The sequence below is a fragment of the Mustelus asterias genome, unplaced genomic scaffold (genome assembly GCF_964213995.1).
Source record: "Mustelus asterias unplaced genomic scaffold, sMusAst1.hap1.1 HAP1_SCAFFOLD_250, whole genome shotgun sequence".
Classification (NCBI taxonomy): Eukaryota; Metazoa; Chordata; class Chondrichthyes; order Carcharhiniformes; family Triakidae; genus Mustelus; species Mustelus asterias.
In genome coordinates this window covers 451,547-468,898 of record NW_027590219.1, presented here as the reverse complement: position 1 = coordinate 468,898, position 17,352 = coordinate 451,547, and the positions used below count along the sequence as shown (strand labels likewise).

The following is a 17,352-nucleotide window of genomic DNA, read 5'->3' as shown; positions in this document are numbered from 1 at the left end:
AAAGATGTTCACAATGTTCTGGACACAAATGGTTTCTCTTTAATTCATCTGTAGCCTGTTCCCTCTTTGTAGTGAAGGCAGAATTCTCTGGATAGTAAATTTAAGAAATTTCATAGAATCATAGAAACCCTACAGTGCAGAAGGAGGCGATTCGGCCCATCGAGTCTGCACCGACCACAATCCCACCCAGGCCCTACCCCCACATATTTACCCGCTAATCCCTCTAACCTACGCATCCCAGGACTCCAAGGGGCAATTTTTAACCTGGCCAATCAACCTAACCCGCACATCTTTGGACTGTGGGAGGAAACCGGAGCACCCAGAGGAAACCCACGCAGACACGAGGAGAATGTGCAAACTCCACACAGACAGTGACCCGAGCCGGGAATCGAACCCGGGACCCTGGAGCTGTGAAGCAGCAGTGCTAACCACTGTACTACCGTGCCGCCCAAATTTATTGAATGAAAAAGGTTTACTGAACAACTGACCACGGTGGCACAGTGGTTAGTGCTGCCTCTCAGCGCCAGGGACCCAGGTTCAATTCCTGGCTTGGGTCACTGTCTGTGTGGAGTCTGCACATTCTCCCCATGTCTGCATGGGTTTTCTTCGGGTCCTCCGGTTTCCTCCCACAGCCCAATGATGTGCAGGTTAGGTGGATTGGCCATGCTAAATTCTCATTCAGTGTACCTGAACAGGCGCCGGAGTGTGGCAACTCGGGGAATTTCACAGTAACTTCATTGCAGCGTGAATGTAAGCCTCTTTGTGACTGATAAATAAACTTTAGGACATTGACTTTTACAGCTTCATGCGGGTGATCAGTCTGTATAAGAGTAACCCTCTCTGGCTCCTTCTTTGACAGGAATTCTTGTGGAACTCAGCCTTGGGAGGCTTCAGAATTTGGTTCACAAGGAAGACCTTCAGAACCTCTACTTTTATCCCCAAAGTGACCATTACCACACGTCAGAGTTGGGCCTGTTGGAACATGACAATTGGTCAATTTGGTCTCCAGATTAATTGAATTGGATCCTCAATTACTGACACCACTTTCTCTCATTATCTTAGACAGGAATACAAGAGAACTGGTTCATGCTGTCCCTTTATCTGATTCTATACAATCCCCTTATTCACACAGTTTCAAATGTTGAGGCGAATCAGAGCTTGAAGATCTCTCTCGCCAGTACACTACGCCAGCTGCGGCACGGTGGCACAGTGGTTGGCATTGCTGCCTCACAGCGCCAGGGATCTGGTTTTGATTCTCGTTTTGGGTCACTGTCCATGTGGTGTCGGCATGTTCTCCCTGTGTCTGCGTGGGTTTCCTCCAGCTGCTCCTGTTTCCTTCCCCAGTCTGAAAGACGTGCTGGTTAGGTGCATTGGCCATGCTAAATTCTCCCTCAGTGTAACCCGAACAGGCGCCGGAGTGTGGTGATGAGGGGATTTTCACAGTAACTTCATTGCAGTGTTAATGTGAGCCTACTTGTGACACAAATAAATAAACTTTAAAAATTTATCTTCATTGCACATTCGTTACATACACAGCAATTAAGATTTTACATTTTAACAGCAAATAAAAACTCAGTCTTTTACTATAACGACTGATTCATTAATTGTAACTCAATTAAGGGTCACTGCTTATTCAATCACCATGATGTCCCCTCTGTGGACAATTCCTGAACGCCCCCCCCCTGTGCACATCCATCCCCCTTGGCAGAGATCGACCACCCGATCACCTTCCCCCTGCAAAGCTCCCCGCTTGGCGTCCACCCTCCTTGCATAAGCACCCAGTCATTATAAATACCCCTCCACTAAGCCCCACCCCCACCCATCCCCTTGGCACTGCCCATGGTACACTTATGGTGCTCAACTGGGCACTGCCAGGGTGCCAGGAGGGTACTGAATGTGGCGTTGCCCAATGGGCACTGCCCCTGACCACCATGGTGGCTTCAATGGCCTCCGATCCCACACACACAGCCCCCTCACACAACACACCCAGTGTGGCCCAAGCACCTGGTCCCCGCTGGTGAAGACCAGTAGTGATTCTCGGCGATGTGACATCTCGCCAGCGAGGGGGGGAAGCAGCCATGCTGAACCCACCAATCACATTGTAATGTAGGCAACTCTGTGCAAATAACCTTCACTCCCTTTCTGGGAATGAAGCCGGCAAAACACGGGCCGGGAAGATAGCAATCCTTTAGTCTCGCACGCTATCTTCCTGGCTCACCGGTTTAATCGAGCGGCGAGTTGAGCCGGTAAGATCGCCCCCTGTATCTTTCTTTCACACTCAGACTGAACAATCAGCCTTATTCTTGAGGCAGATTTCACAGAATATAATGTCCTCTCGCTGATCAAAATGAAAGAAGAAACTCTTAGTTTAAACAATTCCTGCTCGCTGCACAGATTCCACAAGCATTGAGGTGAATACAGTGTGGTAACAAAATGACAACAATACATTCAGTAACAACACTAACTTAATTTAAACGTCATCTTTTTTTAAATTATATTTCTCAACCTAATTATTTTAATTTGATCAGTTTTTGTTAGGGATGGGTAACTTCTGTTCTTTATAAACTGGTTAACTCATTTTGTTAATTCTCCATGGGCTCGGAAAATCAGAACCCAGACTTTATCATCCTTATCCTTTTTCTCCCTTTGCCACCACTCCCTCTGTTTTGCGGGAGGGTCGTGGGGATTCCAATCAGAACTAATCATTTTATCATAAAAGCAAAATATTGCGGATGCTGGAATCTGAAACAAAAACTGAAAATGATGGAAAGTCTCAACAGGTCTGACAACATCTGTGGAGAGAGAATAGAGCGGCTGGAAGATCTCAGCAGGTCTGGCAGCATCTTTGGAGAGAGAATAGAGCCAATGTTTTGAGTCTGGATGAGCTTCTTACAAAGTGTCATCCAGAATCGAAACGTTGGCTCTATTCTCTAATCATTTTATCTGTAAGCTTCTTGTTCTTAGTTTCCAAATGGCAGGTAAGAGATCTGTCTGGTCCCCACTCAAGCTTTGATTTTTCACTGGCCATGCTTGGGTAGGATTATAACTGTTAGAATCTACTCTCAGAGATCTGGTTTTGAGTCCAGTGCTACTTGGAGTATACCGTCACTTCACCAAATATCGGGTCACAAGTCCCTCACAGTTCTTATCACAAATTGACGATAGGTTAAGCAATGGTTCAGAACGCTTTTTAACTTCTTAACCAACTACCTAGTACTGTTTGTTGATTGGTCAGACCCCCTTTTTACAGATTCAGGAATCTCAGCTGCTGAACACCAGCCGGTCCTGGAATAAGTTTAATTCTAGCTCATTCTGAGTAAATATTCTCACCAGGTCCTCTGTTGGGGCCCTGCTAAGCAGCTTTAATGGTCCGTGATTGCAGAAACTGAGCAGTCACAGGAATGTGGTCAAGATAGTCCAGTCCTATAATGCCTCACATTCAATCTGCGGTCCTTCAATTATAACAGAATATGTGGCTGTATGTAGCTGCCTCGGCCACGATCAGCGCCAACACTGCCTTCCTGAACTGCTACAATGCCTGAGGTGTAGGTACATTCACAGTGCCATGAGGGAGGGAGACTGTCGGTGGATACCAGATTGATATATTCCATTCAACCACACCCAAGGTGAGTTATTCCAATTCCTTTATTGTCCAGGACAATATATTTACAATATCTTTAAAACAGAAATTAAACATTCCCATTTGATTTCAGGTATTAACATATTCTGTTAGTTTGTTCTTTATTGTCGATCTCAGGCTGGGGTTGTTCCTCTTGGAGAAAAGGAGGTTGAGGTGAGATTTGATAGAGGTGGACAAGATTCTGACAGGTTTAGATAAGGTGGACAAAGAAAAGCTGTTCCCATTAGCTGATGGGACAAGGATGAGGGGGGTCACAGATTTATGGTTTTGGGTCAGAGAGGAAGGGGGGATGTGAGGAAGAATATTTTGATGCAGCGAATGGTAATGACCTGGAACTCGCTGCCTACGAGGGTGGAGGAAGTGGAGACAATAAACAATTACAAAGGAAATTGGATGGGCATTTGGGGCGTTTCAAACAGAAATGCTGACTAAATATCTCTGAACTTCCTCACACCCGGTCACTCTGTGATCCTTGTGAAATCTGAAACCAGGTATTCGCAACAAGACTCAAAGAGCATCAGCCCACTGGAGGCAAAGTCATGAGACCGGCCAGTCCAGCAGAAAGAAACCCTCCGACCCTCCCCATTGACCAACTGTGAGAATGAACAAAATGCAGTCCTGGATGTAATTGAGAGCAGAAACAATAACAGCAGAATCCAACCCCTGGAATCACTCGTGAACTTGTTGGTGTCTCAGCAGGTGGGATGAAACTCTGAATCCCTTCCCACACTGAGAGCAGGTGAATGGCCTCTCCCCAGTGTGAACTCGCTGGTGTGTCCGCAGGCTGGATAATTGACTGAACCCCTTCTCACACTGAGAGCAGGTGAATGGTCTCTCCCCAGTGTGAACTCGCTGGTGCGACTGCAGGTTAGATAATTGACTGAACCCCTTCCCACACTGAGGGCAGGTGAACGGCCTCTCCCCAGTGTGAATTCGCTGGTGTGTCTGCAGGGTGGATAACCGAGTGAATCCCTCCCCACACTGAGAGCAGGTGAACGGCCTCTCCCCAGTGTGAACACGCAGGTGCATCTGCAGGCTGGATAATCGACTGAAACCCTTCCCACACTGAGAGCAGGTGAACGGTCTCTCCCCAGTGTGAACTCGCTGGTGTGTTTGCAGGGTGGATAAACCAGTGAATTTCTTCCCACACTGAGAGCAGGTGAACGGCCTCTCCCCAGTGTGAACTCGCTGGTGTGTCCGCAGGTTGGAAAACTGAGTGAATCCCTTCCCACACTGAGAGCAGGTGAATGGCCTCTCCCCAGTGTGGCTGCGCCGATGAGCTTCCAGCTCTGATGGGTATCTGTATCTCTTCCCACAGTCCCCACATTTCCATGGTTTCTCCATGGTGCAGGTGTCCTTACCTCTCTCTTGGGTGGCCAATCAGTTGAAGCCTTGTCCACACACGGAACACGGGTACAGTCTCTCCCCGCTGTGAATGGTGTGATATTTATTCAGGCTGTGTAACTGGTTAAAGCTCTTTAGTCCGTGCACTGGAACACTCTCACTCGAGTGTGGCAGTGTGTTGGTGCTTTTCCAGTCACACTGATGTTTGAAATCTTTTCAAATCGACAGACTGGACAACCATTTCTCCTTCTAGATTCAAAGTCCGATGATATTCAGCTCCCAAGGGATATGACTCAGTCAGATCCAGACGTGACGTTTGAGATTTCGGCCTGTGATTCCTCTTTCAATATCCTGTAAAATGAGGTTACAAAAGTCATCAGTGTCAGTACAGGATAGAAATTCAGAACAGGATTCTATATAAAAATGAAAGTGGATGGGCACTTGAAGGAAATAAACTTTCAGGAGAAGGGGGATATAGAGTGGGAATGGGACTGGAATGTTATACAGAGAGTCAGCATGGACTCGAGTTACCGAATGGATTCCTTCTGTGCTGTAATGACTTTATGACTGGAAATGTATAACATCGCTACAGCATTATATTACAATGCAAGAAATAATAATAAATGTATTTTATTCCAGAAACATAAATAATATATCTAATCTGGGTACCATATAATAACACTAGACATATCTCTGTCCTATATTACTTTACTGTCTCCTTAAATGTCAGCCATCTCCTGGGGAAAGCTGCCCTTTAATGTGAACATGAGGAAAAAGACCATCCTTTTCGACAGACAAATAAATGTGTCAAGCTGAGGGAGCAAAGGATGTTCACCAGGCTGATTCAGGGTATCGCGGGACTGATGTGGAACCTTTGGATTGGAACCTTTGTAGGTCAAATAGTTCGGATGGGGCAGTTTTTGTGCAGTGAGTGCAGGAGGGTTTCCTGACACAATATGTGGAGAGGCCGACAAGAGGTGAGGCCACATTGGATTTGGTACTGGGAAATGAACTGGGCCAAGTGTTAGATTTGGTTGAGGGAGAGCACATCGGAGATAGTGACCACAATTTGGTGTCTTTTGTTATTGCAATGGAGAGGGATAGGGCCGTACGGCAGGGCAAGATTTACAAGTGGGGGAGAGGTAATTATGATGCGATTAGGCAAGAATTAGTGGGCATAAGATGGGAACAGAAACTGTCAAGGAAAGGCACTAATGAAAAGTGGGACTTTTTCAAGGAACAAATACTGGGTGTCCTTGATAGGTATGTCCCTGTCGGGCAGGGAGGAAATGGCCGAGTGAGGGAACCATGGTTCACAAAAGAGGTGGAATGTGAAAAGGAAGAGGGAAACTTATGTAGGGATGAGGAAACAAGGTTCAGATGGCTTGATTGAGGGTTACAAGTTAGCAAGGAATGAGCTGAAAAAGGGGCTGAGGAGAGCTAGGAGGGGACACGAGAAGTCCTTGGCGGGTCGGATCAAGGAAAACCCCAAGGCTTTTTACTCTTATGTGAGGAATAAAAGAATGACCAGGGTGAGGTTAGGGCCGGTCAAGGACAGTAGTGGGAACTTGTGTATGGAGTCAGTAGATAGGCGAGGTGATGAATGAATACTTTTCTTCAGTGTTCACCAAGGAGAGGGGCCATGTTTTTGAGGAAGAGAAGGTGTTACAGGCTAATAGGCTGGAGGAAATAGTTGTTCGGAGGGAGGATGTACTGGCAGTTTTGAATAAACTGAAGGTCGATAAGTCCCCTGGGCCTGATGAAATATATCCTTGGATTCTTTGGGAAGCAAGGGATGAGATTGCAGAGCCTTTGGCTTTGATCTTTGGGTCCTCACTGTCCACGGGGATGGTGCCAGAGGACTGGAGAGTGGCGAATGTTGTTCCTCTGTTTAAGAAAGGGAATAGAAATGACCCTGGTAATTATAGACCGGTTAGTCTTACTTCGGTGGTTGGTAAATTGATGTAAAAGGTCCTTAGGGATGGGATTTACGACCATTTAGAAAGATGCGGATTAATCCGGGATAGTCAGCACGTATTCGTGAAGGGCAAGTCGTGCCTCACAAATTTGATTGAATTTTTTGAGGAGGTAACTAAGTGCGTTGATGAAAGTATGGCAGTTGATGTCAGAAACATGGATTTTAGTAAGGCGTTTGATAAGGTCCCCCATGGTCGGCTTATGATGAAAGTAAGGAGGTGTGGGATCGAGGGAAAGTTGGCCGATTGGATAGGTAACTGGCTGTCTGATAGAAGGCAGAGGGTGGTGGTGGATGGAAAATTTTCAGACTGGAGGCAGGTTGCTAGCGGAGTGCCACAGGGATCAGTGCTTGGTCCTCTGCTCTTTGTGATTTTTATTAATGACTTAGAGGAGGGGGCTGAAGGATGGATCAGTAAATTTGCTGATGACGCCAAGATTGGTGGAGTAGTGAATGAGGTGGAGGGCTGTTGTAGGCTGCAAAGAGACATAGATAGGATGTAAAGCTGGGCTGAAAAATGGCAAATGGAGTTCAACCCTGATAAATGTGAGGTGATTCATTTTGGTAGGACTAATTTAAATGTGGATTACAGGGTCAAAGGTAGGGTTCTGAAGACTGTGGAGGAACAGAGAGATCTTGGGGTCCATATCCACAGATCTCTAAAGGTTGCCACTCAAGTGGATAGAGCTGTGAAGAAGGCCTATGGTGTGTTGGCTTTTATTAACAGGGGGTTGGAGTTTAGGAGCCGTGGGGTTATGCTGCAACTGTACAGGACCTTGGTGAGACCACATTTGGAATATTGTGTGCAGTTCTGGTCACCTCACTATAAGAAGGATGTGGAAGCACTGGAAAGAGTGCAGAGGAGATTAACCAGGATGCTGCCTGGTTTGGAGGGTAGGTATTATGAGGAAAGGTTGAGGGAGCGAGGGCTGTTCTCTCTGGAGCGGAGGAGGCTGCGGGGAGACTTAATAGAGGTTTATAAAATGATGAAGGGGATAGATAGAGTGAACATTCAAAGACTATTTCCTCGGGTGGATGGAGCTATTACAAGGGGGCATAACTATAGGGTTCATGGTGGGAGATATAGGAAGGATATCAGAGGTAGGTTCTTTACGCACAGAGTGGTTAGGGTGTGGAATGGACTGCCTGCAGTGATAGTGGAGTCAGACACTTTAGGAAAATTTAAGCGGTTATTGGATAGGCACATGGAGCACACCAGGATGATAGGGGGTGGGATAGCTTGATCTTGGTTTCAGATAAAGCTCGGCACAACATCGTGGGCCGAAGGGCCTGTTCTGTGCTGTACTGTTTTATGTTCTATGGAGGAGGAGAGATTGACTAGGTTAGAATTGTTTTCGTTGGAGTTCAGATGAATGAGGGGGAATCTCAAAGAGACTGATAAAATTCGAACAGGTCAAGACAGGATAGATGCAGGGAGGATATTCGCGATGGAGTCCAGAACTGGGGGTCACAGTCTGAGGATTCAGGGCAGACCATTTAGGACGGAGGTGAGGAGACATTTCTTCACCCAAAGAGTAGTGACCCTGTGGAATTTATTACCACAGGAAGTAGTTGGTGCCAAAACATTGAAGGTATTCAAGAGGCGGCTGGATAAAGCACTTGGAGCGAATGGGATCACAGGTTACGGGGAAAAAGCAGGATTAGGCTATTGAGTTGGGTGATCAGCCATGATTGTAATGAATGGCGGAGCAGGCTCGAAGGGTCAACTGGCCTCCTCCTGCTCCTACCTTCGATGTTTCTATATCAATGTCTTTAAGAGAGAGAGAGAGAGAGACCTGGGCCAACCTTTCCAGAGTCTGCAGCCTCCCTGGATTCACTTCCTTTCCCTTCAGTTGCTGCAAGTCCCCAATTTCCCCCAGAATGAGAAAATAAATGGAAATGTGAGAAAAGAAAGTGTTTTACTCACAGATGTTGGCCTCTTTTAGGTCAAAACAAATAAACAAACTCAAGGTAAATCAGGACAAAGTAAAAGGGGCAGCTCCCCAAAAGGAGGGGGAACAGCCCGAACAAAAATCAAAGGACAAAGGAAACTTAAAAACATCAAATTAAAATGTGATTATTAGGGTCAATAATGCACCCCAACCCCTGCGGTGCCCAACGGGCACGGAAGGCGTCAACCGCGCCTGTGGGCACCGCATGCTCCCTCTCCAGGGACACCCGGCCGCGAACGTAGCCGCGGTAGAGGGGCAGACAGTCAGGATGGACGGCCCCCTCGATCGCCCACTGCCTGGACCGGTAAATGGCGCGTTTCACCAGGCCCAGGAGCAGGTTCACGAGGAGGTCGCCATTCCGACCCTCCCCTCTCCGCACCGGGTGTCCGTAGATCAGGAGCGTGGGACTGAAGTGCAGACAAAACATCAACAAAAGGTTCTTTAGGAAAACATAAAGGGAGTGCAGCCTAAGACACACAACATAGACATGGTCCACGGACTCCACAAGGCCGCAGAAAGGGCAGTCTTCGGAGCCCGTGAACCAGTGAATCCTACGGTTGTGTGGAACTGCTGCATGCATCACCCTCCACCCCAGGTCCCCGACGTAATTGGGGGAGATCCCTCCATAGAGGGACCTCCAGCGGGGACCTCGGCCGCCCGGCGGCAACAAGGCCCGCCAAGGTGTATCCGGGCGACAGGCGAGGCGGTGGTAGTGGAAGGTGTGCAGCAGCAGCCCGCACAGGAGACGCCTCCGCGCGGTAGAAAAAGGCACGGAGGGCATTTCCGCGAGGCGGCTCAGGCTGTGGGGCACCTCACCCAGGGAGGGGGGCTGAGGTTTTGGGCCAATGTGGAATTCCGCCCGAACAGGGGAACGCTCGGGCGGGATCCCACCGCACGCCTGCGCCGTCTCGACTTTGCGTGCAGTTTCGGGGCCGAGCACGACCGTCCTAAGGTCTAGGATGGCTTTGGCCGTGCGCCAGACGGACGTCCCCGCGCGCTCAGCCAGCACGCGGGGACTCATCCAGTCCGCTCCTCCGCCATCGAGCACGTCCCCAATTCTGGTCACCCCGGCGTCCACAGCCCTCCTCTCCGCCTGCCACCTGAAGTTATACGGCTGGAGGAGCGGATTCCTGAGCAGCGGCTCTCGCACGAGAGCCGCTCCTCCTGACGAGGGAGAGCTGCGTCGCGAGGCGACCTTGTTCCAGACAGTGAGGAGGTCCTGGTTAAAGACGGTGGCTGAGACAGGATGGGGCCGTTAACCTGGGCTGTTCCCGGGAGGGAGGGAGAAGCCCCGCAGCTGCAAACCAGGGAGCTGACAATGATTCTGAAGGGTTTGCGGATCCACAAAGTGTTTCCAAATCCTCCCAGCCACCGCCTAACGCTGACTCCGCTTCTCCGGGACAAACAAGCGCCAAGGACAGCAATGACACTGCGCATGCTCCACATCACAATGCCCCGGGGACTGATTGACGGCCGCTTCGGACCAATAGGAAGAGGGGGCGGGGCTGGAGGACCGAGGAAGAGAAGCTGGTCCTCCATCCAATCGGAGTGAATGAGGGGCGGGGCTGGAGGACCCAGAAGGAGCGGCTGGTCCTCCAACCAATCGGAGTTAATGAGGGGCGGGGCTGAGGTGTCCCCATACAACGCACGGGAAGAGGTTCGCATGCGCAGTTATGTTACAGTCTGGAGCATGCGCAGTAAGCAACGGCGTTTGCCGCACGCAGTGTGGGTGATAGCAATCGGAGAGAAGTTCCTCTGTCTCATCAGCAGCCGGTAAGGATGCGGAAACATAGAGGGAGCAATGGAACCGGCGGATGGACGTAGAGGGTTCCTAAATACCTGGTCAAGGCCTCAAATCTCGAAAATGAGCCCGTCGGTCTGTGTTTGCAGCTTCCGGTCTTTTTCCCGAGACGAGGCTCAGGTTAACGGCCGCCATCTTGATTCAGCAGGGAGGAGAGCGCATGCGCGGTGTCTTGGTGACGCAACAGCGAGTGGGCGGGGCTTCATGTTTCTGCTTCTCCTCCAGGTCCTAGTTCCCGGTCCACTCGCACAATGAGCAACAGGTTTCGAAACAGCTTCACCCACCCAGGCTGCAGCTGCTGTTTGCAGCCTTGATGAGTCCATGGGCCATGTACAGATTCTGTGTGAGAGTTGAAAACCCTGTATAGTTACCTAAAGCGGTTACACAGCTTTTGGTTACACTTCAGCCCCAGGCTCCTCATGTTTACATAGAAACATGATGTGGAGATGCCGGCGTTGGACTGGGGTGAACACAGGAAGAAGTCTCACAACACCAGGTTAAAGTCCAGCAGGTTTATTTTGTATTTGCTACCAAGTAAACCTGGTGAGACTTCTTACATAGAAACATACACAGAAAATAGAAGCTGGGAGTCGGCCGTTCGGCCCTTCGAGCGTGCTCCGCCATTCATTATTGTCATGGCTGATTAGCAAATTCAATACCCTGATCCCTGTCGCCCCAAGAGATTTATCTAATTGAAATCAGACTCTACTTCCACTTTTGAAGAACGTGAATCCAAAGATTCATGACCCTCTGAGAGAAAAACATCTCATCTCTGTTTTCAATGGGCAATGCTGTTTTTTAAAACAGCGACTCCCTAGATTCTCCCCTGAGAGTAAACATCCTCTCCAGATCCAAAACAGAAAATGCTGGAAAATCTCAGCAGGTCAGGCAGCACCTTTTCTCCCCCTTTGCTTCGCCTTTCCCCTTTTTTCTCCCTCCAATCCACCCTCCCCTCCCCCACATCTTCATCCATCACAACTTCTTCAGCTTCTCTGCTGTTTGGCCATTCACACTTTCTATTCTCTCTATAGACTGCCATTAGCATCCTTTCCCCTGGTTCCTGTGGCTTGGACCCATCTTTCATTCCCTCACAGTGTAAACATCTCCCACTTTCTATGCCTTTTTTATGCTTTGACAAAAGGTCATCTGGACTCGAAGCTTCAACTCTTTTCTCTCCTCACAGATGCTGCCAGACCTGCTGAGATTCTCCAGCATTTTCTCTTTTGGTTTCAGATTCCAGCCTCCGCAGTAATTTGCTTTACCTTTCTCTCCATATCCATCCTGTCAAGAGTTTTCAGAATCTTGAAGGTTTAAATTAAGTTGCCTCTTACTCTTTTGAAGTCGAGCAGAAGCTAAACTCAAGCAAAGACTGTCTCACTGCTCCTCATCAGACAATCCACCTATTCCAAGTATTAATCTACTAAACCTTCTATGAACTGCTTCTCATAAAGCAGTTAAGGAATAATATGCACTCATATTCTTTCTTAAATAAGGAAACCAATAATGTACACACTGCTCTAGATATGTCTAACCAATGCCCTGTGCAACTGAAAATAACTTCCTTGCTTTTACTCAATTCCCCTCATAATAAATAATAGCTTTCTGAATTACTTGTACCTGAGACAATATTGCGATTTTCTATCGTGATGCATTTTGGACACTTTTTAAACAGGGAGTTAGAAGGGCGGCACAGTAGCACAGTGGTTAGCACTGCTGCTTCACAGCTCCAGGGACCTGGATTCGATTCCCGGCTTGGGTCACTGTCTGTGTGGAGTTTGCACATTCTCCTCGTGTCTGCGTGGGTTTCCTCCGGGTGCTCCGGTTTCCTCCCACAGTCCAAAGATGTGCGGGTTAGGTTGATTGGCCATGCTAAAATTGCCCTTAGTGTCCTGGGATGCGTAGGTTAGAGGGATTAGTGGATAAATATGTAGGGATATGGGGGTAGGGCCTGGGTGGGATTGTGGTCGGTGCAGACTCGATGGGCCGAATGGTCTCTTTCTGTGCTGTAGGGTTTCTAAGATTCCAAGATTTACACACAACAAGCTCAAACCAAGAGAAAAATGTTGTCTCTTCTGATATAGGCTTTCTGAATGGGATAAGTAGATAGATGAGAATGGAATGTTTCCACTTGTTGGTGTTTCCAATACTGGGGACCATGAACAGACAACAGAGACGAATAAATCAAACAGGAGGAGATATTTATTTCTTCAGACAGTTGTTAGAATATGGAACTCACTGCGACTGGAAGTGGTTGAGACAAATACTTTAGATGCTTTAAAAAGGAAACCAGATGAGAACATGAGAGAAAAAGGATTAAAAAGTTGAGCTGAAAAGCTGAGTTGAGGTGAGCAGAATCATAGAATCATAGAAACCCTACAGTGCAGAAGGAGGCCATTCGGCCGCGACCACAATTCCACCCAGGCCCTACCCCCATATCCCTACATATTTACCCACTAATCCCTCTAACCTACGCATCCCAGGACTCTAAGGGGCAATTTTTTTAACCTGGCCAATCAACCTAACCCGCACATCTTTGGACTGTGGGAGGAAACCGGAGCACCCGGAGGAACCCACGCAGACACGAGGAGAATGTGCAAACTCCACACAGACAGTGACCCAAGCCGGGAATCGAACCCGGGTCCCTGGAGCTGTGAAGCAGCAGTGCTAACCACTGTGCTACCATGCCGCAGAATGAGAGGAGATTTGTGTGGAGTAGAAATTCCAGTACAGATCAGGGCAGGGATGGGAGGGTGGCGGCGGAGGCAGTGGCACAGTGGAACTATCACTGGACTAGCAACCCAGAGACCCAGGATAATGATCTGGGGACCTCGGTTCAAATCCCACCACAGCAGATGATGAAATTTAAATTCAATTAAAAGTCTGATGATGACCATGAAACCATTGTTGATTGTCGTAAAAACCCATCTGGTTCACTGATGTCCTTTAAGGATGGAAATCTGCCGTCCTTAACTGGCCTGGCCTACATGTAACCCACAGCAATGTGGTTGACTCTCAAATGCCCTGTGAAATGGAGGGCAGTTGGGGATGGGCAATAAATGCTGTCCCAGTCGGCGATGCCCACACCCCGTAAAAATGAATTAAAAAAAATAGACTGGCCTGTTTGTGTTTTGTGTATCTCATGTATTCATAGAATCTCTACAGTGCAGAAGGAGGCCTTTCAGACCACCCCACCCAGGCTATTCCCGTAACCCCACTTATTTACCCCGCTAATCTCCCTAACCTACACATCTTGGGACAGAAAGGGGCAACCACCTAACCCGAACATCTTTGGAGAGTGGGAGGAAACTGGAGCACCCGGAGGAAACCCACACAGACACGAGGAGAATGTGCAAACTCCATACAGACAGGTAACCAAGGCCACAATCGAACCCAGGTCCCTGGTGCTGTGAGGCAGGAGTACTAACCACTCTGCCATCCATGTAATTCTTTGTAAACTTATTTTGCAGGAAATTGAAGAGAAGGATTTGCAGTCTGGATGATCGAATCTCACGTCAGACAGAGTCAATCGGTTCATCGGGATCTGAAGATTTGTGCATCTGAAGGGATTTAATTGACCATCTCAGCAGGAAGCTGGTGAGAATCCGTTCATCTGCTCCTCCTGTGGGAAGGGATTGATCAGCTGGTAAACATGCTGACACGACAGCGAGCTCGCAACAGTGAGAGTTCATTCACCTGCTCCGTGTGTGGGAAGAAATTCATGTGTTCGTCCAACCTGCTGGCTCACCAACTCGATCACATTGATCAGAAGCCTCTTCAAAGCTCTGACTCTGGGGACAGCGTTGAGACGCCTGAGGAACAGGCCCAACACCAGCTCCTTCACACTGACGAGAGACCGTTCAGCTGCTCCCACTGCGGGAAGAGGTTCAGCCAGTCCTCCCGCCTTGCAGAGCACCAGCTCCTTCACACACACGAGATACCGTTCAGCTGCTCCCACTGCGGGGAGTCGTTCAGCAACTCAGTGCATCTCACTGAGCATCAACCAGTTCATACCAAGGACAGGCCATTCAGCTGCTCCCAGTGTGGGAAGAGATTCACTCAGTCCTCCCACTGCACCGTTCACCAACTGGTTCATTCTCAGAAGAGACATTTTAAATGTTTTAAATGTGAGAAGACCTTCAAAAGAAGGATTAGTCTGCTGAGACACCAGGACACACACACCGGGGAGAGGCCGTACCCCTGTTCTGTTTGTGGGAAGAGATTCGCTCATTCATCTCATCTTCTGACACACAAGCGAGTTCACACTGGGGAGAGGCCTTTCCTCTGCTCCCTGTGTGGGAAGAGATTCACTCGATTTTCACACCTTTTGACACACAAGAGTATTCACACTGGAGGGAAACCATTCACCTCCTCAATGTGTAGAAAGGAAGAAGTTCAATCAACTGACCAGCTGACACACCAGCAAGTTCACACTGGGGAGAAGCTGTTCACCTGCTCGGTGTGTGGGAAGGAATTCACTCGGTCTCACTATCTTCTGAGGCACCGGCGAGTTCACACTGGGGAGAGGCCATTCCTCTGCTCCGTGTGTGGGAAGATGTTTCCTCATTCATCCCAGCTTGTGATACACGAGCGTGTTCACACAGGGGAGAGGCCTTACGTTTGCCCTGTGTGCAGGAAAGCATTTGCTTCTTTACAACACCTGCTGAAACATCGGCCTGTTCACACCGGGGAGAAGCCGTTCTCTTGCTCCATTTGTGGCAAGAGATTCACTCAGTCATCTGACCTGCTGAGACACCAATACATTCACACAGGGGACAGGCCGTTCACCTGCTGTGTGTGTGGGAAGGGATTCATTGGTTCATCCCGCCTGCAGACACACCAGCGAGTTCACACCGGGGAGAAGCCGTTCACCTGCTCTGTGTGTGGGAAGGGATTCACTCAGGTATCCAGCCTGCAGAGACACCAGCGAGTTCACACTGCGACAGAACCATTCACCTGCTCTCAGTGTGGGAAGGGATTCACTGATCCATCCCACCTGCAGAGACACCAGCGAGTTCACACCGGGGAGAAGCCGTTCACCTGCTCTGTGTGTGGGAAGGGATACACTCAGGTATCCAACCTGCAGAGACACCAGCGAGTTCACACCGGGGAGAGGCCGTTCCTGTGCTCTGTGTGTGGAAAGGGATTCGCTCAGTCGTCTGGCCTGCTGAAACACCAACGCATTCACACCGGGGAGAAGCCGTTCACCTGCTCTGTGTGTGGGAAGGGATTCACTGATTCATCCTATATGCTGAAACACCAGCGAGCTCACACTGCGACAGAACCGTTCACCTGCTCCCTGTGTGGGAAGGGATTCACTGATCCATCCCGCCTGCAGAGACACCAGCGAGTTCACACTGGGGCAAAACCGTTCAACTGCTCCATATGTGGGAAGGGATTTACTCAGTATTACAGCCTGCTGAAACATAGACGACTTCATGTGTGACCGGCAAAGTTGGATTCTGTTGTTTCTGCGCCCTGAGATAAACAATAACAATTGGATGAATAGGGGAGGCAGCGGCACAGTGGAATTATCACTGGACTCAGGGTAAGGCTCTGGGGACCCAGGTTCGAATCCCACCACAGGCAATGGTGAAATTTGAATTCAATTAAAATCTCGAATTAAAAGTCTAATGACAAACCTTAACCATTGTTGATCGTCGTCAAAACCACTCTGGTTCAGTCATGTCCTTTCGGGAAGGAAACCTGCCATCCTTACCTGGTCTGGCCTACATGTGACTCCAGACCCACAGCAATGTGGTTGACTCTCAAATGCCCTCTGAAATGGAGGCAGTTAGAGATGGGCAAGGAATGCTGGCCCAGCCAGTGACGCCTATATCCAATAAAAATGAATTTTTAAAAAGTTCCTCAGTATCTCGGTAACCTCCTCCAGCCCCACAACACTCTGTGTAAATACAAGTTGTTGATGATTATGCCCTGAGATAGAAAATGTGAACCCGATTCCCCTCGTCCACCAACACAGCAACTTCTTCACAAAAATTAAAGCACATGGGATTGGGGCGAATGTATTGAGATAGAAAACTTGTTGGCAGACAGGAAATAGAGTAAGATTAAACAGGTCTTTTTCCAACTGGCAGGCAGTGATTATTGGGGTAATGCAGGATCAGTGCTCTGACCCCAGCTAGTCACCTGCCATGGGTCTTCTGTTTTTTTCCCCCCATTTACAATGCATCATTTTTAAATTGTTGCTTCTTAATATTCTGATTTAAAACCATGGATAAGCTCAAACCACTTTTGGATAACCTGTGACTCCCTGATCAAGAATCTTACCGACCACTGCATGCCATTCTGGTCACCGTATTATAAAAAAGATATCTCTGCACTGGAGAAGGGTACAGAGATGATTTTTAATGATGATACCAGAAATGTAGAAAGCAGCTCACCATCACCTTCTCAAGGTCAATCTGAGGTTAGCAATAAATGCTGGCCAAGCTCGCGATGTCCACATCCCATAAATGATTTTTAAACTGTGTGTTTGGTTATCCATCAGGAAAGGATTGACACGCTCACGCTTTCTTGAAAAATTAAGGCTGAGGAGTAACCTAATAGAGGGCTTCAAAATTATAAAAGGTTTTGAAAGAATGTTTCCTCTTGTGCAGAAGAGCAAAACTGGAGACCATCA

General features: G+C 48.5%; 1 protein-coding gene across 1 annotated transcript in view; it reads left to right on the top strand.

Moving 5' to 3' along the window:
- The window catches only part of LOC144485949 (uncharacterized), a 73,473-nt gene extending 57,318 nt beyond the window's left edge, over positions 1–16,155 (top strand). The window contains exons 10-12 of the mRNA XM_078204022.1: positions 2,965–2,978; positions 14,180–14,223; positions 14,312–16,155. Of these exons, the coding sequence (XP_078060148.1) occupies positions 2,965–2,978; positions 14,180–14,223; positions 14,312–16,155 (1,902 nt within the window). The remainder of the gene's footprint in view (positions 1–2,964; positions 2,979–14,179; positions 14,224–14,311) is intronic.
- Positions 16,156–17,352: the final 1,197 nt, after the last annotated feature.